The sequence below is a fragment of the Falco naumanni genome, chromosome Z (genome assembly GCF_017639655.2).
Source record: "Falco naumanni isolate bFalNau1 chromosome Z, bFalNau1.pat, whole genome shotgun sequence".
Lineage (NCBI taxonomy): Eukaryota > Metazoa > Chordata > Aves > Falconiformes > Falconidae > Falco > Falco naumanni.
Genome location: NC_054080.1, coordinates 46197857 through 46221092, shown reverse-complemented (window position 1 = coordinate 46221092; position 23236 = coordinate 46197857). Strand labels below are relative to the sequence as shown.

The 23236-nt window shown below is 50.3% G+C and overlaps 1 protein-coding gene and 1 long non-coding RNA gene across 4 annotated transcripts; one reads left to right on the top strand and one right to left on the bottom strand.

Moving 5' to 3' along the window:
• Positions 1-1443: 1443 nt before the first annotated feature.
• Positions 1444-4748, bottom strand: LOC121081649. Its single transcript, XR_005825750.1, has 2 exons — positions 4009-4748; positions 1444-3546 (listed from the first exon to the last, which is right to left on the bottom strand). It is a non-coding gene; the product is annotated as an uncharacterized LOC121081649 (long non-coding RNA).
• A 777-nt stretch (positions 4749-5525) lies between these two features.
• KLF9 (Kruppel like factor 9) lies at positions 5526-21874 on the top strand. 3 transcript variants are annotated; one of them, XM_040578962.1, is made up of 4 exons: positions 5526-6240; positions 14669-14710; positions 16967-17157; positions 18733-21874. In XM_040578962.1, the coding sequence occupies exons 1-4, from the start codon at positions 5772-5774 to the stop codon at positions 18880-18882; spliced, it is 852 nt and encodes a 283-aa protein (XP_040434896.1). In that variant the 5' UTR covers positions 5526-5771; the 3' UTR covers positions 18883-21874. The 3 variants fall into 3 exon arrangements, with proteins under 3 accessions (XP_040434896.1, XP_040434897.1, XP_040434898.1); XM_040578963.1 differs by lacking the exon at positions 14669-14710 and having other exon boundaries at positions 5528-6240; XM_040578964.1 differs by lacking the exons at positions 14669-14710; positions 16967-17157 and having other exon boundaries at positions 5541-6240.
• The last annotated feature ends 1362 nt before the right edge of the window (positions 21875-23236 follow it).

The following is a 23236-nucleotide window of genomic DNA, read 5'->3' as shown; positions in this document are numbered from 1 at the left end:
TGCCAGTTTTCCTGGTTTCAGCTGGGACAGAATTAATTTACTTCCTAGTAGCTGGTACAGGGCTGTGTTTTGACACACCTGTATTGCAGCACCCCTTCCTAGTGACAGCCTTGCTTTGCAGAACCGCAGAGCTGCCACAAACTCTTGCTGTCATGTCAGTGCTAATCAGGAAGTTTCAAGGGCCTTGCATACAAGGGCACTCAACAAACTTACCCAATGAGTTTTGACCAACTGTTCCCTGATGGAAATAAAAAAACCCCCAACACCTTATTTTCACCTGGTACAGTGGTGCAAATCTTGAGAAAGCAGGGGCTGGGATGGGTTTTTTGGATCAATTTATGAAAACAGTGCAAATGATTCAATCCGGTGGAATCACATCCTTTAAACCTAGCCTTAAAACAAGGCTGATCCCACATTCCCCACGTATGTTATGTGCTGGCTGAGCCACCAGTTCCTTTTTCATTGGATCTTTGCAGCAGTCAAAGGTAGACATTCCCAAATTAACTTTAGTCTCACTTTTTACTTTTGAACTTGAGACTTACGCACCCATACGCACACCGAAGGATGGTGTCTGATGCAGGCTGTAAAACCCATCTGGGATCCTGGGTGCATACTCAAGCAGCTAGCCCACGCTGAGTTCAATGCTGCCATGGCTACACCGCTACCAGTACCCAAACTGCATTTAAATCCAGATCCCAGTGCCCACGTGGGCTGTAATTCCATTGAGGCATAGACATCCCCTGGGGACTTAGCACCTGCAGAGGTAAGCCCCAGGAGGGAGGAGTCATCCTTCTTTCTGAGGTTCAGGATTGGCAGAATCGGTCATAGTTAAGGACCTTCACTGTGATTCAGGAGATACTAGAAAGAGCTCAAGACAAGACCCACAATTTTCAAAGGAAGTTGTATTTGAGACTGCTGATCATCATACCCCTGGATTTTGAGGCCAGAAGTCGGTAGCCTTCTACTGCGTAGCTGCTTTTAAAATAGAAGGCCAGTTTGCTAGTGTAAAACTAATTTCAGCATACTTACTGTGTCTTGCAAGCCTTTACATGGCAGTCAGCTGTGCTGACTCTCATCTTCTGATCTACAAAAGTTGAATTCAAAGGCTTCTGTTTCTTCAGATGGCTTTATAAAACAACTTTTTGTCTGCTGTGTGTGTTTGGTGACCAAGAGGCATTTCTTCAAAAGGTTAAGACACTTCCTTCCTGCTGCACCAGGCTTCAAAATGGGCAATTGCTGTTGTCTGATGGAAGAGGTTGCTGTGTTTCCTTGATAATATAGGCAGACAATCTGCACAACACATTGGTGTGAAAGGTACCACATACATGTAAAATACTTTACGATGTGTTCATATTTATATGACCACTGAATTGCCATTCTGTAATGCTGGAAGAAAATCATGTAACAAATTTTCAGCATGGTTACAGGCTTTAGGAACACAGGTCAGCAAACAGGCCATTTATTTCGGCATATAATTTCAGCCATTTCTAATCATCATTCAGTCCTCAGCATCTTGTCAAATCATATGGAGCTTATACCACATGTAGTTTCAAGGGCCCTGGAGAACAAAAAAAAGTAAAAGCAGAATCTGGAATAACAATTGGAGCCTCTGGCCTTCAAAATATTAGCGAATATTAATACAGAAACAGGATGGATTTCTTTATTTTGTCTTGCCAGGAAGACATGGTCAAAGAAACTCTGGCATTCCGCAGAAGAGCCCATGAGAAGCAATTGAACAAGGTTTGAAGCCAAATCACTTCTGTTTGAGGAGAAGACTTCTGCCAGTCTCTACGTGCCCACTTGCTCCTCAGAAGGAAGTATTCTTGGTCACAGTGGCACTAAATGTCATTTACGCAAAGGTACTTTTGGACCAGAAAAACCTGAGGGCTCCCACAGACTGTGGGTCTCTCTGGGTGTGCTTGCCAGATGTTTGGGCACTGTTCTCATCCTCCAAAAAAAGGGTACAGTGTTTCAGGCACAGAATCAGGGTGCGAAATATTTTGGGTGTGGAGGAAAGGAAAGCCAGCATGGTTTTTACTCTGAAAACTTCTGCTTTTGAAGAGTACATTTTTGAAAGCCTCAAAGATAACGAATCACTCTTCTTCCACTGCAGCCTCCCCTCCCTCACGGAACAGGTGTGCATCTCTCCGGGAAGGAAAGCGTAAGTGCCACAGGATGATGCCTTCTCCTTCATATACACAAACAGCCTTCTCCCTCTCCTTCTTTGCAGGTGCTGGAATCTCACTTCTCACTCTCCTCTTTGCTACTTCCCCCTGCAACATCTCCCTGCCCTCCCCTCAAGCATGAGCCCCTGGCTGTGACCTGAGCCCCCACCCCTCCCTTTCTCACTTGCATGGGGGTGACCACCTTCCTCCCTTACGCCCCCTGCAACAGCCCCGTCTGCACACCTTTCCCCCGGCTCAGAGAAAAGCAGCTGGCTCTCAAATGGCAGCCGCCAGCCTCTGCCCTGACACTTGGGAGGCCGGCAGGTAGGGGCGAGTGGGGGGGCGGTGGGTGCAGACTTCCCACACCTGGCAACCCTGTGGAGCGCAAACACGAGCTGGTCTGGAGCCATAAACAGTGGGTTGAATTTGGACTCCTGGCTCCGGCAAGAGAGTGCCATATGGTGCCAAAGGCACCCATGGTATCGGGGCTACCCTGAAGTGCTGTAGCAGATTTAAGCTATTGCCTCTACAAGCTATGACAATCATCCTCAGTTAGCCTAGGTATTGCATAAAACTAACTTTGCTGTGAATTAAAACTGCACTATGGGCTAAATGGATGCTCTGCAACCAAATCCAAACGTTACCATCACCACAGTCAAATCCAGGTTATGGCCCCCATCATCCAGATTGTCTGGAGACAAAGGAGTTCGCAAGCACAATCCCGTTCCTTGGCCACCTATGTGCTATTGTTCAGAAAGGAGCCGCGGTCATTTTGACACCATCTCCACGTATAAAATTCCATTTGCATTACTTCACAAATGTCATTTGGACCTAGTTAGTTTGGAGTCTTGGAGCTTTGGAGTGCTACATACATCAAAATGAAAAGGCATTGTGTTCTTGGAGGCATACTGGAATTGTTTTAAAAGCTCAGAATGCTTCCTCGTTATGGAACTGGCCACAGATTATTTTCTAGTCTTTAAACCAGATGCCAAGAATTAGCTTAAAACAAAAGAAGCTAGCAAACAAAAAAGGTTCAGACTTTTTTTTTATTAACACTTCCCTCTCTGAACTGTACAAATTAATATAAAAAAGAGGTATGTAACTGAGAATTTGTTAATGTGATGATTGGATCAGGCAAGTCATCTTCTGGGAAGCAACTTTTGTGTCACTGAAAGCTGGATATGACATCTCCTAGTGGGAACTCTTGGATGGTGTCAGCAAAAGAAATTCTGAAAGTGCCATGAAAAAAGCTGTTGGAATGGGCAATTTGAAGTGATGTCCTTGATATCCAGGTTAATGAATGGGGTGGGGTGTGGGCAGCAGTTCTCTGTGGAAAATGCTGTTGCTCCTCTAAGAAAAAAGAAGGTTGTAACCACCAGTTCTAAACAGAAAAAGACACGTATGTATCAACAGTTTTAGCAGTACCCAACGACAACCCTTTCTCTTCCTCCTTCCCACCAGACCTGGAGAACGTGACCTCTTACTCTGCCTGGTGCCTTGTAAGCACCTGCAGCCAGTGGATGCTGGATCAGCCAGGAAAATCACTCTGAGAACAGGGCAAAAGTGACATTCATCCTTTGATGAGGGATGTTAGGTGACCCGTGGGTACGCCTTGTTAGGTAAATTGCTCTATTCATGTTTTCTATTTGATCTCCATCACCCCACAGATGATCTGGTTACGGTTGCGGATGCAGCCATTAGTTCTTTTGGGGGGTTTGTGGTTTGGCTTGTGGCTTGTTTCCCTCCCCCCCCACCCCCACCCCCCCCGCTATGACACGCAAAAATTATTTCAGCCTTATACGAATTATCCGTGATAAAGGATTATTATTGCCCAAGGTCGTACCAAGAGATTTAGCAGGCTGGCGTACAAAATGGCTGACATCTACTCATTTCTATTTCCTGCAGGGAGACTGCAACGCTGCCACGCTTCTGTAGTCGCTTCCTCGTTATTTCCATGTTCAGTTAAAGAGATTAATGGCAATCCATAAAGCTCTTTACCATCCGGGCCCTGTCCGTTTTGCAAGGGAGGCCGGGCCGCGCCCGGGGACGGCAGGGCACAGCCAGGGGCACCGGGCTGCGGTGGCTCTGCCGCCCCGGGGCCTCAGCTGGCACCGGGCGGCGGGACTCGCCGCGCCGACGGCAGCGCCTCTCCCGCCGGGCAGCCGTTCTACTTTTGGCCAACGCTGGCTCGAGCTGGGCCACCGGACAGGGCTGCGAGTGGCCCGACCGCCGCTGGCCAGCCGCCCCGCACAGCTCTCCCACGGCCTCGTCAAACTTCCCTCCCGTGTCCAAAGGGTGGGCGGGCGCCGTCGAGCCGCCCGCCTGGCCAGCACGGAGCGCCCGCGGCCCGGGGAGGGCACGGAGCGGGGTCCTGCCTACACCCATCCCGAGGCAACCGCGCGTCTCGGCGATGGCGCCGCGGCGGCGCGATGTCTAAGGGCACCGGGTGTCTCCGGAGGGCCTCACAGGGCGGCGGGGGTCCCGCGCCCCGCACAGGGCCGGTGCTCCCGCCTCCTGCCCGCGGGGCGCGGCGAGCCCGGTCCCCAGGCCGGGCGGGGAGCTTCACCCCGCGGGCAGGTGGGCGCCGGTTCCGGTCCGCGCCTCGGTCACCGAAACCCATCCCGGGAAGGGCCTTCCCACGGCCCAGCCCGGCCCCGGGGGAGCCCCCCGCCCCGCCGGCGGCAGGGCTGCCAGGGCTCGCGCTCCCGGCGGGGCGGGGGGCGGGGCCGGGCGGGTCGCGGGCGCCCGCCGGGTTTACAAGTGTTGCGCACTGTTCGGAACCTCGCGCCGATTGGCGGGGGCCCCGCCAGTGACATCAACCGGCTCACTTCCCATTGGCCGGCCGGTTGCTGGGACCGTAGGGCTTCCAGGAGGGCACTTAACCCGCTCGGCGCCGCGCGGCCTGGGGCCCCGCCGCCTCCCGGAGCAGGGCCGCCGCCCGCCGCCGCCTCGGCCGCGGAGCGCACGGCACGGGCGGGGCGCCCCTACGCGGCGTGCGGGCAGCCCACCGCAGCGCCGTCCGTCCCCGCTTCCCCCGCGCCGCTGCGGCGGGACCCTTTTAAGCGGGCGCGGCGGGGAGCCCGGAGTAGCACGCGGCCTGGGGAGGGAGCGCGGGGATTGGCGGGGCGGCCGCCCGGCGGCCACACCCCCCTAGAAAAGGGACGCTGTGAGTGGCGGGGGGAGAAGGTAAACAGAGCCGGCCGGCCCTGCCTGCTGGCCAATCGGGGGGGCGGGAGGGGGCTCCGAACCTGACGTGATGGGACTCGGCGCGGCCGTTCCCGGGCAGGAGCACGCGGGCGGCGCGCGGCGCGGGGCGGGCGGCGGCGCGGCGGGCGGTCTCCTCTCCCCCGGCCCCCGCGCTGGCCGGGCGGGCGGCGGGCGGTGCTCCCCCCCCGCCGGCTGCGCGCCGCCCCCGGGGGGCGGCGGTGAGGGACCTGCCCGGCGCCCCGCTATTTATTTTTCCCCCCGTTCTCCGCCGCGCCGCTCTTGCCCGCACCGCAGACGCCCCGCGCCGCGGGCGGGCCATGGCTGGCGGCGGCGCGGCCGGCCCGGCGGGCGCGCACTGAAGGCGCCCGGAGCCCCCCGTCACCGGGGCGCGGCCGCACCATGTCGGCCGTCGCCTACGTGGACTTCGTGGCGGCGCAGTGCCTGGTCTCCATCTCCAACCGCTCCGCCGTGCCCGAGGCGGCGCGGCTGAAGGTGCCGGGCGAGGGAGAGGCGGCCCGGGAGCTGCGCGACCCCCGCGACGCCTGGAAGGACTACTGCGCCCTGCTGGCCATCGCCAAGAGCCTGCTGGAGCTGAACAAGTACCGGCCGCTGCCCGCCCCCTCCGTCTGCAGCGACAGCGTCGAGAGCCCCGACGAGGACGCGGGCTCCGACAGCGACGCGGCCACCGAGCCGGGCTCCAGCCCGCCCCGCAGCCCGCCGCCGGGGCCGCCCCCCCGCCTGCGCGCCGCCGGGGACGCCCCCAAGGGGAAGCTGGCGGCCGAGAAGCGGCACAAGTGCCCCTACAGCGGCTGCGGCAAGGTCTACGGCAAGTCCTCCCACCTGAAGGCGCACTACCGGGTGCACACAGGTCAGCGGCGGCGGCGGGCGGAGGGAGGGGAGGGGGGAGCGAGCGCCTGTCCTCAGATGAACCCGGCCGGCGGCGCGCCCGGCGCCCCCTCGCGCCCCCGCGCCCTGCCTTTCCGCCTTGGCTCTGGGGATTCGGGTTTTTTCTTCCTTTCTTCCCTTCCCACCCGCACCCCTTTACCCCCCCGCCCGCCGCTCTCCGCCCCTCCTCTCCTTTCCCGTCCCTTCCCGCGGCGGTGCCGGACCGGCAGCGGGAGCGGGCGGCCGCCCCGGGCGGGGCTGCAGCAGCGCCTGCCGCCGCTGCCTGCCCGCTGCCTGCGCGGGGCGGGTGCAGCTGCCGGCTGCCGGGGTGCAGCGGGCGCCTCCCGCGGCCGGGGCGGCAGCGCCGGGGAGCGCCGAGCCCGCTCGGGGTGTCGGGTGAGGAAGTCACCGGGGCGGCGGGAACGGGGCCTCCCGCCGGTGTAGGCGGGCGGGCACCCGCACGGCGGCCGAACTGCCACGCGTATCCCCGAACCGGGTGGGGGCGGGACGGCCCACGCCGCGCTGCGGACGGGCGCGCGCTGCCCGCGCCCCCCCGGCTCCGCCCGCCACCGCGTCCCGCTCCCCCGCTGCGCGGCCCGCGTCTGCGGAGCCTCCCTGAGCCGCAGCTCGCGGCGGCGGAGCCGGGCCGGCGGCCGCGGTGCCGGGGCGGGGGCGGGCGGCGCTGCCGCCGCGCCGCGGGGAAGGGCGGTGGCGGCTCCTCGCGCCGCGGGAGCGGCACTCGGGGCGCTGGCGCTGGCGGCACCCCGGGCCGGCCGGCGCGGGACCCAGCGGGAGGGACGGGAAAACTTATGAAGCGCGTCCCCTGAAAACCGGTGTCAGCTCCGCGGGCTCCCCCCGGTGGGGCAGCCCGCCGCCGGACTAGTGCCCACAGCGTGCCGGCGCCGCGGCTCCGGCCGAGCAGAAACGGGCGCCGTCCCAGGCGGCTGGCCGCGGCTCAGCCCCGGCGGTCCTCGCGGTATCGGTGGTCGCGACCCAGCTCAGGCGCGTTCCACAAGGGCTTAATTCATCAGGCTGCGCGATACCCCTTGTCCTCGCCCGGGCGCTTTAGAGGGTGTGGCAACATGGAAACCTACAGATAAAAAAAAAATTCTGCTGCAGCGATTCGTATTTCCTCCGGCTCTGCCTGAGCACTAAGGGACAGCAATTGTAGAATTTTCTGTGATTTTTTCTGTGGTTTGTTTTTTTTAAGCCCTCTAGTGCAAGGGGCTGAATGGAACCCTTTACGTCTCTGAATTGCAATTGGGGCCACAGTGCAGCACACAAAGCTGCTTAAAAATTCCTCTAAATTAAAGGGTTGCGTGGAAGTATGGGAAGGAGCAGATCAAAGGAGACAAGTGCTGCCAACACTTAATTTCACGTGCTTCACGTCTGTTCAGTTAGACGGTGGTTCTTTTCTGGGTTTTGTCTGTTCACAGTGATGGTAAGTGGTGAAGTACAAAACGAGCTGATCACCCGAGGGGTGTGCTGCCAGGCATTGCTGTAGTATTTAACGCAGCTCGGGTGGGATGTGGCCACGTTTGAGCTCCAGCTAAGCTTCTGTTGCTCGGGCTTGCTTGTGAGCCTAGGTGTGTGTGCACTGCAGAGGAGGCGACCCGGTGCAGGTTGCCTACCAGTGCCCTGCTGCCAGATCTGCTGGGTGCTTAGCTCCAGAGATCGGGGTAGGAGGAGGATTACTGGACACGGCTCAGCGCGGTGAGCTCCGTGGTCAGGCAGTTAAGACTGCCTCCATGAGCCAGGAGAGAGGACATTCAGTGGTGACCCTGTACTGACCTCGGGACCTGTGCCAAGGATTGTTTTGTTACCGGCTCAGAGGCTGCAGCTCTGATGCTCTTTTGGAGGCTGAACGTAACTCATGCCTTGCAAAATGTTGGCTCATAAGTGACCAAGAAAATGCGTTAGCATAATTTCCACTTACTACCCCATGCTCAACTATCCACCCCAACATGGGAACCAAAGTAGACATTGTCTGGGATAGCATTCTGGGGGATGACGTGTAAATTAATGTACTGTACAACCCACATGGCTTGCTGTAAGCAGTAGTGTTATAACAAGTACATCCCGAAGTGGCATGAGTTTTAGCATGTGCTGCTCACAAGTGGGTGGCCTTAGCTCCAAGTATGAGATGTACCTTCACAGTGTGTCTGTGTAATTAAAAACACTACAGACACCCAGCAGCATTGAACTTCCAGAGCTTCCTGATGTGAACAGTTAATTGTAGCTAACTGAAATGCTAAATGATACTGCTAACGCTGATTATTTTTATAGATGAGAGAACAATTCCTTAGCAACAGTAGGATTCAGTGGGACCTCTGGAATTAATTCATAATTTCATATTGCAGAGCATTAATGCTTCCTCGTTAGTACCATTTTCTTTCCTTTTTTTCATTTCTCTCTTGTATATCTGAGCCTCTTGAATTCATCTGCCTTCCATTTTTTTATTGGGCCACCGACTGGGTTTCTTGCTGCTGTGTAGCCTTTAGTGGAAGTAGGTATGCAGCCACCTGTAGAAGCCTCCTGGTCTTAAACTTTGAATATTTAATCTCAGTCTCTCTGTCTTGGAAAATGGCTCTAGGACTTCTGTTTGCACCTGTGAGCTTGCTTGTAGCAACAGCCCTCTTTACTCATGGATACTAACCAAGCAAGTTGGAAGGCTCTGGATGCTCCTCTGTTCTGTGTAGTGAGAATACAAAAACTCACCAGGCCATCTCTACTAAGCTAATGCAAAGCAATAAATGAAGTACCAAGTACAGGTAGAAGAGTAGGAGACCAAAGACTCTTATGCTCAGAGTTCTGTATTTTATTAATGATTCCTTGTATATGTTGGTTCAAAGGCATTCCATATTTCCAAGGCTAAATTTGTCTATGTAACTGCTTGAAGTTTGGGCCTTTGATGATGACTCTAGTTCAGTTTCCAGGCGACACAAATTAGCCATCCATCAGCAATTGTCTTCTGCGTTATTGCAACAGAGACGGGTCAGCAGGTGGCACTGCACGTCCTGTTTGTGCGAACAGCCCCCTTGCTTGTGCGGCCGATCCCACTGAACGCGGCCTGAATCAGCAGAGCAGGATTTGTAGGAGGAAGCCAGGGAAGTCTGAACTCTGTCCCTTCCCGGGGTGATATCACTCCTCGCCAGACCCCTGGTGTTTCTGCAGTACGATCAGGCACTTCTTCATTCTGTCATGTATATGTACTTACATTCGAGATGTATTAACTTGCAAAGACCCGGGGACACAAGGACAAGCATGTCACTCAAACTGAGCTATTGCCTCCCGTGTCCCTTCATAGATTCCCGAAGTAACTTGGAATCTATTAGTTACGTTCTGGTGTCTTCAGCAGGCAGAGCGTTACAGGTAAGGTTGTTCTGTGTGAGCTGTTTCCAGTAGCATCTCTGAGGTGCATGGTGCTCGGCGTAGGTAAGAAAAGATGGCATTATCCCCAGTGGCTTACAAGCCAAAAGCTGTTTGTTGGGAAGGCAGGTGAAGGGATAGCTCTACAACATGACCATACCTTAGGTTTCCCCATCCCTTACGGGATGGTCTTGCAGGAGTATGTATAGTACATGTAAACTCTGCTGAGGTTTGATGGTGGTAGGAGGGATTATGAGTCATGTGTCCACTTGAGAGTCTTGAACATTGAGATGGTGTGACCAAGCCTTGCAGACTTTCCCTTCAGAGCACAGAAAAAGGCCCAGACACATAGGCAAGATGTGCGAGACCTGAGCCCTGAATGTGTTGCAGAGGTCAGGAGAAGGCAGGGGACTCAGACCAAGAAAATGACAAGCAACAGCAGGTGCACAGAAAGTTACTTGAAAATGCACAGACTTCTCTAAATGGGCAGTTCTAAGGGTTTGATTATGACTGGTAGTGCATAGGGTTATAGTTAGCCTCAAAGGTGATGGTGGGGAGCGGAAGAGAGAGGGATGTGCAGGCCAAAGAGTTTCCAAGGAAAATAAAGGCATATGAGAATAAACAACCAACCTCAGTCAGAACCTCTGGGCAGGCAGCATGGAGCAACAGGCAAGACACTGATAGGGAGAGGGAGAGAAATTGGCAGGAGAAACAAACTTTTAAGGAATGTACATTGTCTATCATGGTGTGAGTACAAGCCAGTTAAAGGGCACTTGGTTGCTGAGAGGAGATCCTCCTGGTCAGGAAAGAGGGACAGAGAAGATGCTATACAGCTGTTTCGTGAGATGTCTCCTCATACAGGACCTGTAGGAGTTTACTTGCCTGGGGAAGTGAATCCCAGAAGCTTCTCAGGATGTGGTGCTGCAGATCAACGGGAGGTTCACCTCTGCATCAGGTACCCTTAATTAAGAGGTTAAACACACAAAAACCTAATGTGTGAAAAGTTCTCCCTCTTCGGCTAGGCTTTTCAGCCAGCTGCATCATTGTATAGACTAGGTCCAAACAATACCAAGAGTTCGTTACGTGTGGCATTTGGCTTTCAGCAGTGTTTGGTAGCAGGGTTGTAGGCAGAGGCATGGCTCCCTAGGTTGGTCTGCACAGTAGAGCTGAGCAGCATTTCTGGTCGAAAGGAAAGATAAGCACTGCAGCTTGCCTAGTGCAGCAATCTGGATATCACAGCATTGATCCAGCCCCCGTATCAGTTTGGTTTTGACTGTGCTGCTTTGTTACTTGTGTTCTAGATTGTCAGTAGCTCGGCAGACTGGTCAGATGCTGATACGCTGACAATCCTCTGCTCTCTGGGGGCCTTTCGGGGTATTTTGTGGGAGCATAATTTGAAATTTAGCCTTTTAAGCCCTTCTTATCCAGCTCATGCAATGTCACTTCAGATCTTTAGATCCTTTAGAAGAAGACTGAAGAGCCGAAAGTGGAGCCACCAGGACATTTTTTGCTAAATTCAGACCTCCATCTGAAATGCCCATTCTCACGGGTTAATGAAATGTGCGAATGGCTGGAGTTCTAACAGGAATGTTTCTAGGTCTTGGAGAAACATGATCCTACTGACTGACTGGAAGCCTTGCCAGCTAAGTAAGGTAGGCAAAAGTCTTCAAGATTAAGTTCAGTGTTGCCTGACTCCCAGTGTTTAGTTGGTTTTGGTTTTGAGTTTTCTTCCTGCTAAAAATAAAAACTTTAAGGACATGTATGTGTCACAGTGGGAAAGCATTCCAGGAAGATTGTATATTAATTGAGTTGACGTAAAGCAGTGGACATGTACAACAGAAGCAATGAACAGGCATCACCCGTAAGAGTGCAAATACTGTTTCCAGATGGATGTGTTGAAAATGCAGCTTTACCGAGTTTCTGCACACTGTTGTGCTGTGGCGCTGAAGACTGTGTGGTGGGTGTCACCTGCTCTTGTTAGCTTGTGTGTCTTGTAGCCCTAGCTGTTAGGATCCCTGCAGGAATGATCATTCCCCTTCATCACCTGCTGTGCTGGCATTGCACAGCTCCCAGACCTGCAGCTGTAAGAGCAGGGAGAGGCCAAGTTAAGATTAAACAGCCAGACTCTGAGGTAGTGATGGCAAAGCACACTTCATATACTGTTTACTTGTGATAGCGTAGTTCACCATCTATATTCAAGTAGCAATGACTGTGAATAGCCTGAAAGCGCTCTGTAAATACCTTGAACTTCAGGGAAGAGCCTGTTGAAACATGGACTAATCTCATGTCCATATCTCAGATCTCATGTCTCACTGGGGATAATGCCATCTTTTCTTACCTACGCCGAGCACCATGCACCTCAGAGATGCTACTGGAAACAGCTCACGCAGAACAACCTTACCTGTAATGCTCTGCCTGCTGAAGACACCAGAATGTAACTAATAGATTCCAAGTTACTTCGGGAATCTACGAAGGGACACGGGAGGCAATAGCTCAGTTTGAGTGACATATCTCATGTCTCTCATAAAGAGAGACTTTGTGAAATAACAAAAAATATATCATTTCTCTGAATGAATGTGAAATTGCATTCCTCTTTCCTCTGTCAAAAATGTTGCCCCTTAGCAAGTATTTACTCATTCCAACAGGGAAGAGCTTAAACCCAGTGCTCTTCAGTCCCAAGTAAGTGCCGTAAGCACCAGGCTAGGAGGTGGTCTTTCGCTGTTGCTAAGTTAATATTTAAGTATTGCTGCATAACAAAGGTGGTTCAAATGGAGGTAAGATAGGAAAGGGGAAGAGGTAGGAACTTGTCCCGTGTACCCAAGAGTGTACTGCTGAGGGCACTCCTCTCAACTATGAAAGTATAGATGTAACTCTGGCTGCTCTCAGGTAGCTTCCCTGACTGGTGTGTTTGTGTGTACACACACACAGAAAGCCTTTTGTGTGGCAGGCAGGAGGGATTGTGATCTGGCAGAGAAACTGTAATGATGTCCCTTGCATCTGATGCTGTGTCACGTGGAGGTAACTGCAAGACTGAGTCTTGCCGGGATTTAGGTTCCCAGCAGCCCAGCAGTGGTGAGGTTTTAGCAGGTGGGTTTGCATCTGGCCTTCTGAAAGGGACTCAAACACGTGCATGTGCATGCAGCTGTTGAGTGGTTGTTTTGAGGATGTCAGAGCAGTCAAAATACTTGCTGAAAGCAGCATTTTAACACCTGAATTGTCCTGTAGTGTTTAGTCCTGAGTGCTGGCAGAATAAACCCCCTTGGTGCATCCATCCATTGCCTGCCCCATAAGCAGTGTCTGATCTGTTGCCTGACCTGATGGCTGTGGTTTAGGTGTTGCAGAAGCCCTTGTTCTAGGCACACAGTACCTAGCATCCTCACTGCAGATGTCCCTCTGTGTTTTTTCATACCAGCATCTGTACCTTGTGGTTGCCATGTGTTTTGATGACCTGATTTTGGAATATCCCAGAGGAAAAAGGCTATTCAAAAGGCCTCTGCTCTCTCTGCCCCAAAGTGGATGCAAAGATGTTTGTAAGATCCGTGTTCACTGGAGTATCTTGCATGTGAACGTTTGATCAAAATCCTGTGTCCCACAGGAGATTGCTCATTCAGGGTGTGTGGGGCAAGTGATGCTCTGGGAGGGGGAAGTAAGAGAGACTTGAGATACAGCTAGTCTGAAGCAAGGAAGATAGCCTGCATTTTATTTTTTTCCCTCCTCCTTGCAACAAGCTGGACTATGTTCTTGACATCCACCTACAGAACCTGTCATACTTCAGAAGACACTGAGACATACAAGAGTGGTGGCTAAGTGGGATCACAGGGAAGAAAACATTAAAAATGCTTATCATTGTCATCTCTAAGTCAAGTATTGTGGTACAGGACCAGTTATTCCTAGGGCACCAATATTTCTTTGGAAACTTTAGGCTCCAGCAGCCACAGAGGTACCAAGGAGGACCTTGGAAGATGAAGGTGGGGATTAGATTCTCTCATTTGAACCATGCAGAGCCAGTTACGCCAGTCCTGTTTTGCCAAGTAGTTTTGCTCCCTGCTGGTGGCCAGAGATTTTGCTATTTGGGCTTTCCTTCCATATTTGTGTGCTTTCCCTTCTTCCTCTTTCCCATCAGCTGCCCGGCAGGAGGGGTCAGCCCTGCAGCAGTTCAGTTGGGCTGGGCTTCAGGGCAGGTGCCACAGGCAGGAGGTGTCCCTGCAGCAGGAGGTACTGGCTAGCTGTGCCATGTCAGCCGCTGGGCAAGGTGGGAGCCATGAATAGACACCACATCCCAGAAGTCAAACTCTGAACCATTCTGCAGTTTTGATTCTTAAAATAGTTGCTGCTGTGAATACTGGGCAGCACAGTCCTACCATGTGCTTGGTGGTGTCATCTTTAATAACATAGGCCAGTCAGGGGTGTCTAATGAGGTGTCCATTCATGCAGCTGTAGCTACAGTCCATTTAGTTTTCTAGTTAATGTGTAAAGTAGCATCATTAACATTATTTGACAGCAAACTGTTCTTCATTAGCTAGTACTGATGCCAGACTCCGGACTCATGGTTGTGTCCAGCCTCACTTTTGCCAGCAAGGAAGACAGCATGAGCCTAGCAAACGGTTCGTCGATGCCGGGCTTCCATCCACACCAACAACAATCTCTGAATGTCTTCTGTAATGCCAGTGCTCATGCAATTTCAGTAATTCATGTAAAATTAGTACTTCATTTCACCACAGATGCTCAGTGTGCTGCAGTCCTAGTGCATGTCCTGTTACATGCCAAGTGATTTTCCCAAGTGTGTGGTCATTGGCTTTGTCTTCAGCTTTTTTCAAACACAGCCTCCCCTCTCACAGAAAAGTCACTCAGAACTTCTCGTCCCCTCATTTGTCCAAATGAATTAATCTTTGTTAAAACCGCTGTGAGCTGCAGCTCCGAACTTCAGTCATCCACATCTAAAGCAGCATTTTTGTAGTGAGCAGGCAGATGATGAATGAGGATACCAGTACTACCTGTACTATTAACAAGTCTGCTAATGCCTACTCTGTATTCTTTTCCAGAAACCTTTCCTGCGCAAGACTACAATATGAAGAAATCCCAGGGTAGGGCAAAAAGCTAAATAATTTACTGTCTATTCAGAATAAAATGGAAATGGAATAAAATAAAGTGGACCTGCCTCAGGGCATACAAAGCAGCTTGGATACAGAGTTTAAACTCACAAAGAAGAAACTAACCATTTGCAGTAGAGGGTGGCGAGAAGGAGCAGGGAGACAAGGTCAGGTGAAGCAAGAGAACAAAGATCAAAAGGATCTATAGTGGCCTTTATATCTGTATGGGATTTAAAGCAAGTCAGGCCTTCTGGAGTTCTTTAGACTCCATAGAAGACCTCTGAAGAGTCACTGCTAGCTTGTGCTCAGCATAAACTATGCCTCTTAATACATTCCTGGTGGCACCCAGGACGAAGAATGGGAGTTCTGCAGATGTACCTATTCCTATAGCCTGTAAATCAGTTTCTGTTTCACTTGTTAGTTCTGTAAGTTGCCCTGGATATATGTATATATATAATTTTTTTTAAGTAATTATTTATATCTTTTATCTCTTGTGTTCAGATCATACTGCATGTAGTTTTAAGATATCATGATATTCCATTGGTTCTTCCTTCATCTCTTGATGGAAATCCCATCTAAGGCATGTCTTAAAGCATAAGTAGCATACTGCCACCATAGGAAGCTTGCATAAACCTCTTTTGACGGTTCATTCTGCTTGTTTCAAGCTTTAGCATTACTACTTCCAGAACTAAGGGGAAAAATCATATGGAAAAGGTATTTCTTGACTGAGACATGACACAGGAATCTGTATCTCCAGATGGAGACAGCACTAGCTTGCATTGCAGCTCTGTGGGCTGTTGCCTGCCTGGCTGTGTGTGAGTTGCAAGACCTATTTGCTCAGTGGACTCTTACAGAAGCATCTCTGCTGCTTTAAAAAAAGGCATGTCAGATGCAGCCAGCAAATACAGCAGCTGTTTTTGCTGAGTGGGCAATCATCACATGTCATCAGGTATCTCTACCTTGCCTTAAAAGCTGCCTAGACACACACTGTACACCGGCTCTGCACCTATTAAGTCTGTCCCTGAGGCCAACCCTCTAGGCTGGTGTCTTCCGCTCCAGCTTTGTAACCAAGGGGAGCAGCAGATCGTCAGGCTTGGAGACACCCCCAGAGGGCCTGGAATAAGCCTCCCTTCCCCCTTGTCTCTCTGTTCTGAGAAGTCTGGAGTTTAATGCATCCTGATGCCAGGGATTATACCTGGTCTGCTTTTGTATATGCACCTCCAAAGTGGCTGTGACAGCCTCTGTGGGCTTGTGTCGCTGAGGTGGTGGTGCCGTTCTCTGCCACTGTGCCTGGGGCTTAGCGGTGGATGGTGGGTGCTGGTGGTAGCTCTCATGAGTCTGAGGGAGCACAGCCAGCTGTCTCCAGCAGCATCTCCTCTGCATTCACCATCCTGGTGCATGGCAGCTCTCGTCAGTAGCAGGGCATGCCTCCACCGTGCCAGGCTCCCTGTGGCCTTTGGCGTGCTCGCCCTGCCTGGCTCAGGGCTGGTTCCCTGGGGAGTGCAGTGCCAGACTTATACAAGGGGTCCTGAGCAAAGCCTGCCTTTCGCCAAAGCTTTGAGGTTATGCTGCAGGACCTAGAAGCGTTTTCCACCTGGCATGTGGAGTGGGTGAATTCCAGTAACCGGGCTGCATTTTGTCTTCCCACCTGTAGTTCTGGGAGGGCAGGGGGAAGCTCAAGGGCTATGTGGAGCCAATTCAAAACACTGCTTTTAGGCACCCTGGTTGGATAGTACCATGTCTAAAATGTAGGTGCTGCACCCCCAAGAGCGTGATCCTTGTTATCCAGCCTAAGCACTTGTCTCCATGTAGTACAGTTAGGCACTTCTGCAGGCCAAAGAGCTGTCCTGGGGTAGGTGGTTGGAAATGCAGCTTCTGGGCCTGAGGCAGGATGCCTGAGCTGCGAGTGCCTGACATAGAGCCATGTACTGGATGCCTCCGCACATGCAAGAGGTATAGCGCTTCTGCTTTCCCCGGGGGGGAGCTAGAAAGCTGTTCTGCACCTCCCACTGCTGCCTGCTTGCAGGAGCTGCGACAGAAACCGTGAGGTAGATAGCAAAAGAGCAGCACAAGTGAAACACTTGCCTCAGATGCCGAGGCTGGGCGCTGGGCAGGGCAAAGCCAGGGGAGGATAGTGGTGTGAGCACTCGGTACAGCTCCTGGTGCTGCTCGGCCATGTCGCTGCGGTCATGGCCTTCATGCATGTGTGAGCCTACATACTGTTTTAATTAATTTCTTTTGTACCAGCAGTGGTTGTTCAGAAGGGCTTCCAACCGTGTCTGAATGCATACAGCAGGGAGCCAAGAAACCTGTTTATAAAAAAAAAAAATAGCCCTGGATCAGGATGGCTGGCAGCCGTGCCTGCACCGGGCTCAGGCAGCAGGCCGGTTTGGCTCCCTCTGCATCCTTCTGCCCTGACCAAGGACCAGCATCGCCACGAGGTAAGGGAAGAAAGCATAACCATGCTGCGGCTGCCCGAGGGACTGCTGCACCCTGCGCGGTCCTGCTCATCCAGTTGCAGCTCCGCTGCACACTGGTTGGTCTGGGATGGAGCAGCCGCCTGTCAGGGAGCACCATATCATTAGGAGCCTAAACTGTGAAAACGGCTGTGTTATTTAAGAGAAGCTCACTAGGGCTTTCTGGGCCCACGATGTAGCTACCTGGTCTATCCTTATCCTCCTGGGCTTTTTGGATGCCATCAGACACTCCCCCCGCCTCTCTTATTCTCCCTACAGCTGTGCCATTCTTTTCTAATGCTGGCTGGCCTCTTTGTGTCTGGGCTGTTCATTGAAGCCTTTAGCCTTTTTTGCTGCTGTTGTGTCTGGGGAGGACTCCAAGGCACACTTTCTTGTAAACTACTCCTTTTTTTGCAGTCTGTAAATGTAAAGCAAGCTCGCCTGTTGTGCCAAACTTCACAATACCAAGAAATACTGGAGTTCTTGAGTTTCCTTCCAACTCTTCCAAGCTGGAAAACTCCTGGGATAGTTTTTATAATTTCATGGTTGACTATAAATAGCTGTCACATAGCTGTCACTTATATTCCCTTCAGGAGGCTCTTAAGAAAGGGAATTAAGACATCAAACTGCAGCAATGTGTGATGTCTGTGACTGAAAGCTTTCATGTGAACTTAAGCACCATTGATTTCTGTCTGTGCCATGGACCAGGGTCAGCTTTGCTGGTCAGGAGATGCTGTGTCTGTGCCTGTAGGCACAGCCTGTGCAACCCACAGAGGTGACCTGCAGGGATGTGTCGTGCCAGGAAGATTACAGTGAGTGCCGTTCAGTCCTCACACAAAAGCAAAGGCGTGGTGTGGTTTAGGTTAAAATATTTGGTTTAGTTCTTCACCATCATAGCAAACATTTATATCAATATAGTTGGGAATAATGAGACAGTTTTCCTGTCCTCAAATCAGCCATCTAGGAGACAGACACTCTGGAGCAGCTTGGATTTCTGGGGGAAGGGAGGAGAGGGGGCAAGGGACTTTTCTTTGCAGCCGCAATGGTTTTGTTCTATGTGTTAGCGACCCAAGGCTGCACTGCTTTCCCCAGTCCTTCCCTGGTCAGTTCTCCCAGGGCTAGAATGACTTGTCTTAGGTGAAAGATTTTTTTTTGGCTTCTTTTCTAGTGGTTACAAATTATTTTATTCAGCAGAATGGAAGCATTAGAGGAATAATATTGGCGCTCTGTTCCCATACCACCATAGTGAGCCTGACATGAAAAACGTGCAGGCACAAGCAGAGCTCATCTGTTGTTTTGACAGTCTTTGGGGTCATGTAAGGTTCTGCATCGGAGTGTGAGTTTCATGCGGTTGGAGGGATTTGGCTTCTGCTGGAGGTGAGGCTGAAACCTGATGAAGCGAGTCATCAACAACTCCACAGACGCTGGCACGATGGCAGGAAACAAAAGCAGCTTTTTCCCCTCAGCAGCCTGTTCCCTGGCTCGTTGGCGAACCTGGTACGTGCCTCCCTGCATTACCCCCACCCCCTGAAATGTCTTGTCATCCTTCCCTCTCTGCAGGCGAGCGACCATTCCCCTGCACATGGCCCGACTGCCTTAAAAAGTTCTCCCGCTCTGACGAGCTCACCCGGCACTACCGAACCCACACCGGCGAGAAACAGTTTCGATGCCCCCTCTGCGAGAAGCGGTTCATGCGGAGCGACCACCTGACAAAGCATGCCCGGCGCCACACCGAATTTCACCCCAGCATGATCAAGCGATCCAAAAAGTCCAGCTCCAGCAGCTCCTTGTGAAGGCAGGGCTGGCCCGGGGAGGGGAGTGTGGAAGGCAGGGGAAGCGAGCTGTGGCAAGGGTGCAGGCAGCAGCATCAGAGCATGAGCATCGGCTGTGATGCCAGTCACCCTTGCCATCCAAAAGCACATGTAGCCAACATTAAAAAGAAAAAAAAAAATACTCTGTGCCCCCCTCCCTGTCCTCCACCTCCCCACCCTGCTCTGATAACAACACTCTGGAGCAAGTAGACTGCAGGGTGAGAGGAGGGGAAGGATAGCCAGCAGAAGGGGCGACCACCGCCTCTAATGTAAAGTGCTGATGCTGGTGTACATACGTCTGACTGGATGGTCTGGCCTGTGCCACCACAGTAGCATGACCCCAAGGTCTTTGTGATTGCTGTGTCATGAACATGTTTTGTTGAACAGTGTAATGCTGCTTGTATTTAGAGTTTGTCAAGTAAAAACACTTTCTGAGTCACGTAAATAACTCTCAGATAAAAACTCCATAGCACATTGTAGAAGTGGGTTTATTTCTGTGTCAGAATGATCCTGCATTTAAAGAGACTGTTAAGAGAAACATTACGTATGTTACTAATCATGTCTCATTGATATACTGAGGTAAGGTGAATTTATACTCAAGAAGGCCCATTAAAGTAAATGGGTCCTTTTAATTTTTCTTTGTATTAACTACACTTTTGAATATAAGCTGTACTTTTCCAGTAAAAACATGTATAATTCAAGAAGATACTTAAAGCAAAAAAAATGCCCCACAACAGCTCAGTCGTTTTCTGACCATATGTGTATTTAGCTGTTATTCACTTACCTGGAAAAATACAAGCCAGCCTAGATAATGTGGCATGGGCGTGGGAGCAGAAACCTATGTCTCTCACTTGATCCTATACTTTTATTTTGTCAATAAATACAGTACTGTACTATAGAAATGCCACTAACAGTGCTTTATTCTGCTGTGTTTTGTTTGAATGGATGCATAACAGCAGCTACCATCTTTATAAACTGCTGCTTTTTTAAAGGCTTTTTCTCTTCGTAAACTTGCCTTAAAGATTTATTCTCTTCATACCCTTGCCTAACTCCCATGGGAGTTGTGTGTGCTTATGGAGAGAGTAGACCTTTCCTTAAGAGCACTCTGCTAATGGAAACAGCTGAAATTATTGTAAGGAGCACTTCAAAAGGGCTCCTGTATCTCTGGATCGCCGTTTCTGTAGAGTATGGGGAAAAACCATGAGCTAGTTGGAAATACAGGACGGGAGCTGTGTTGTAATACTCCTTACAACATAAGCTTCTCTTGGTACTTTGTGTTGTACCCGTGTCATGCATGGCACGTCAAACAGTGATAAAGGCAATATTAATTTTGTTTTAAAGCTATTTTTTGCTCTTTAAAAGGAGCAAAAACATCACTGAAGGAAAACTTTCTCATGGTCATTTGCTATTTCATTGGGGGGTTTTAGGTTACAAAGCATGAACTGTAAGAGGTTATCAGTGATAGCCACCCCCCCCCTCCCAGCTGCATAAAGGGAGGATAATTCTGTTTACACATTATTTTTTCCAGAAACATTCTTGTCCTGTTTGGTTTTTACCCCTTCCTCCAGAAGAGGAAGGGCAGGTGCAGCCCTACTATAGAGACTTGGGGCCAAATTCATCTCATGAGTAATCACACTGAAACCCAAAGTGTTTCCACTGCAAATGAATTTAGGTTGTCTTGTAAAATTCTGTACATAAAACATCTTGTTAGTACATATGCAATTACAGTATCTTACTGTTTTACGTGATAAAAAGCTTGCTTCCTAGTAACAAACATAAAAAACTCAGAGATTAGGGTGTTTTCTTCTACAGTTGTATAAGGCTTTCAGCATTAGAAATCAGTTTGCATTCAGTGCTTTTACCTGTGTAGTTTTATGATAAATTCCATGTGAAGAGAACTGCTTTTAAGGCATTGGGGATATTGAGCAGTCTGGGATATGTTTTCTTCAGTGAAGACATCAGGAAACCAAGCACACTTTCTACCTCCGTTTCAGCTTTTTGAAACATTTATTTTAGAAACCAAACTTTAATTTTTGGTGTCCGAATTGAGTTATAGGGACATGAATTCTTCCTAATAAAAATAGGTAGCCTTGGTATTTCTGTTGATCTAGAAATAAAGAAAGCGTTCTGCTTACCAGTACTGTTAATGCTGCCTCATTGAGTGGGGTCAGGGCCACGTGCAGCCTGGTGACATTCAAAGGTGCATGCACATTTGTCTTCATTTTCCTCTGTGAAGATCTTGCAAAATTTTGAGTCTGCAGTCTGGGTTGTTGCCATATTGTAGGACAAATGCAACACTTGGAAAATTAAGGCCTGATCCTGTGAAATACAAGACCCCTTCACATCCTGTCAACCACAATGGGAAGCCACAGCTGATAAGCAGCTCCTAAATCAGCGTGTCAGATGTTTGATCACTTGGCTACCAGGATTAACCGATACATGGAAGTAAATGGCCAGATTTATGGTTTCCATCTTGCATATTTGGGGTAGAATGCGCATTTAAACAAATGTCGTTGTTCCTGCAACATCTGAAAGAATTGACTGGGGGTGGGGTGGGGGGTGTACTTTGGTCCATGGGACAGTGGGACATACAGGCGTATGCCATCACTGCATGTGACAAGATCCTGTTTCTGAAACAAACTTTCCTAAATGGTAACCCATTTGCTGTAATGTATGCTGTATTTCAGCATTGGAGAGAGGATTAATGTGATTCATTAACCACTAACAATACATTGGGAATAGTCAGGTTTGGAGATTCTATTTTGTTCAATGGGGATTTGGGGGCTTTTGTTTTAATAAAAGCAAATAATAAAAGCTCCAACAAATAAACTGCAGGTTAGTTTTTTGCATCTTGAACTTAAGTTTTGAAGAGTGTTGCAAGTGTTGGAAAAGAAAAGGAAAATCAGGTTCTCTAATACCGTATGTACTTGTATGATTTTGGAAGTACTTAGTAGTTAGGACAGCTCTTCTCCTTGGTTAAGAAAGCCCATTACTATAGAAAAGTCATGGCTTTAAAGGTATAACTATATAACATATTTCTTTTTTTAACAGTTTTACATGACCTGTATTACAGATCTGTTTTCAGTTTGCAGATGGACTTAGCCCAGCATACACCAGACTGGACACGTACTTCAAAATGCTGTTTTACAGACTAGTAATCTGTAACACTGTAAAATACCAACTTCCAACAGTTTAATCAGTTTTATTTTTGTACAGTATTAGTATCCTTTATAAGTTATTTTGCTGTCCTGTTTTGTAAATCACATAAAATTGTAAAAAAAAGAAAAGAAAAAAAAAAGTAGGCATAGATGTTTTTGTACATATGTATATATATATTGTCCAAATAAATAAAAAAGCAATTAAAAAAAAAAAAAAGTTGTTTTGAATGATTGGAGTCAAGCAGTGGTCATCCAAACCAGTCTGAATGATTATGAAAGGAATACTGCTGCACATGATGAAATCTGTGAGTTGCTGTGTGCAAGCCAGCTTCGAAGATCTTGGTGTTGCTAGTCATTATTTAGCATGGGTCTTGTTTTTCTAATTTTCCTAGGTGATTTCACAGGTATTCTTCCTGCTGGTACTGCAGGGAAACGGAGAAACAACTTGCAGTAGGGGAAAAGCATCCCCTCACCAGCATGTTCCAGTTCCCAGGAAGTCTTGCTCCTTTTCAGCTTTAGAGCTCAGACTGGTGCTCTCCCTCGCACCAAGCAGCTGCTCCATGAGCTAGTGATGCTGCAGCCTGTGCAGGCCCACTGCTGCCTTGACATTTCCATGGGTTTGAAGGGGTTGCTGGTGTAAGGGCGAAAAAGCCATCCATTCAGCCTCTGAAGAAGGGAATGGCGAGGAACCCCATGACAAAAAGCTTACTGACATTTATGGTCAGTGACATAACAGTTGCGTATTGGGTACACATGGCAAAGTTTTGGTAGCAGAGTGTCTGCAGGGGTGGCTTTTATGAGAAGCTGCTAGAAGTTTCCCCCGTGTCTGATGGAGCCAGTGCCGGCCAGCTGCAAGATGGACCTGCTGCTGGCCAAGCCTGAGCCATTCAGCAGCAGCGGAAGCACCTCTGTAGTAACATATTAAAGAAGGGGTGGGGGATGGACAGGGGAGGGGTGGGCCTGCAAAACGGCAACCGCAGCCAGAGAGAGGAGTGAGAATCTGTGAGAGAAACAACTATGCAGACACCAAGCCTGTGGATGCCCTCACACAGAAGCAGGTGGGTGCCCAAAGGAGGCTGTGACCCTGTGGACGGC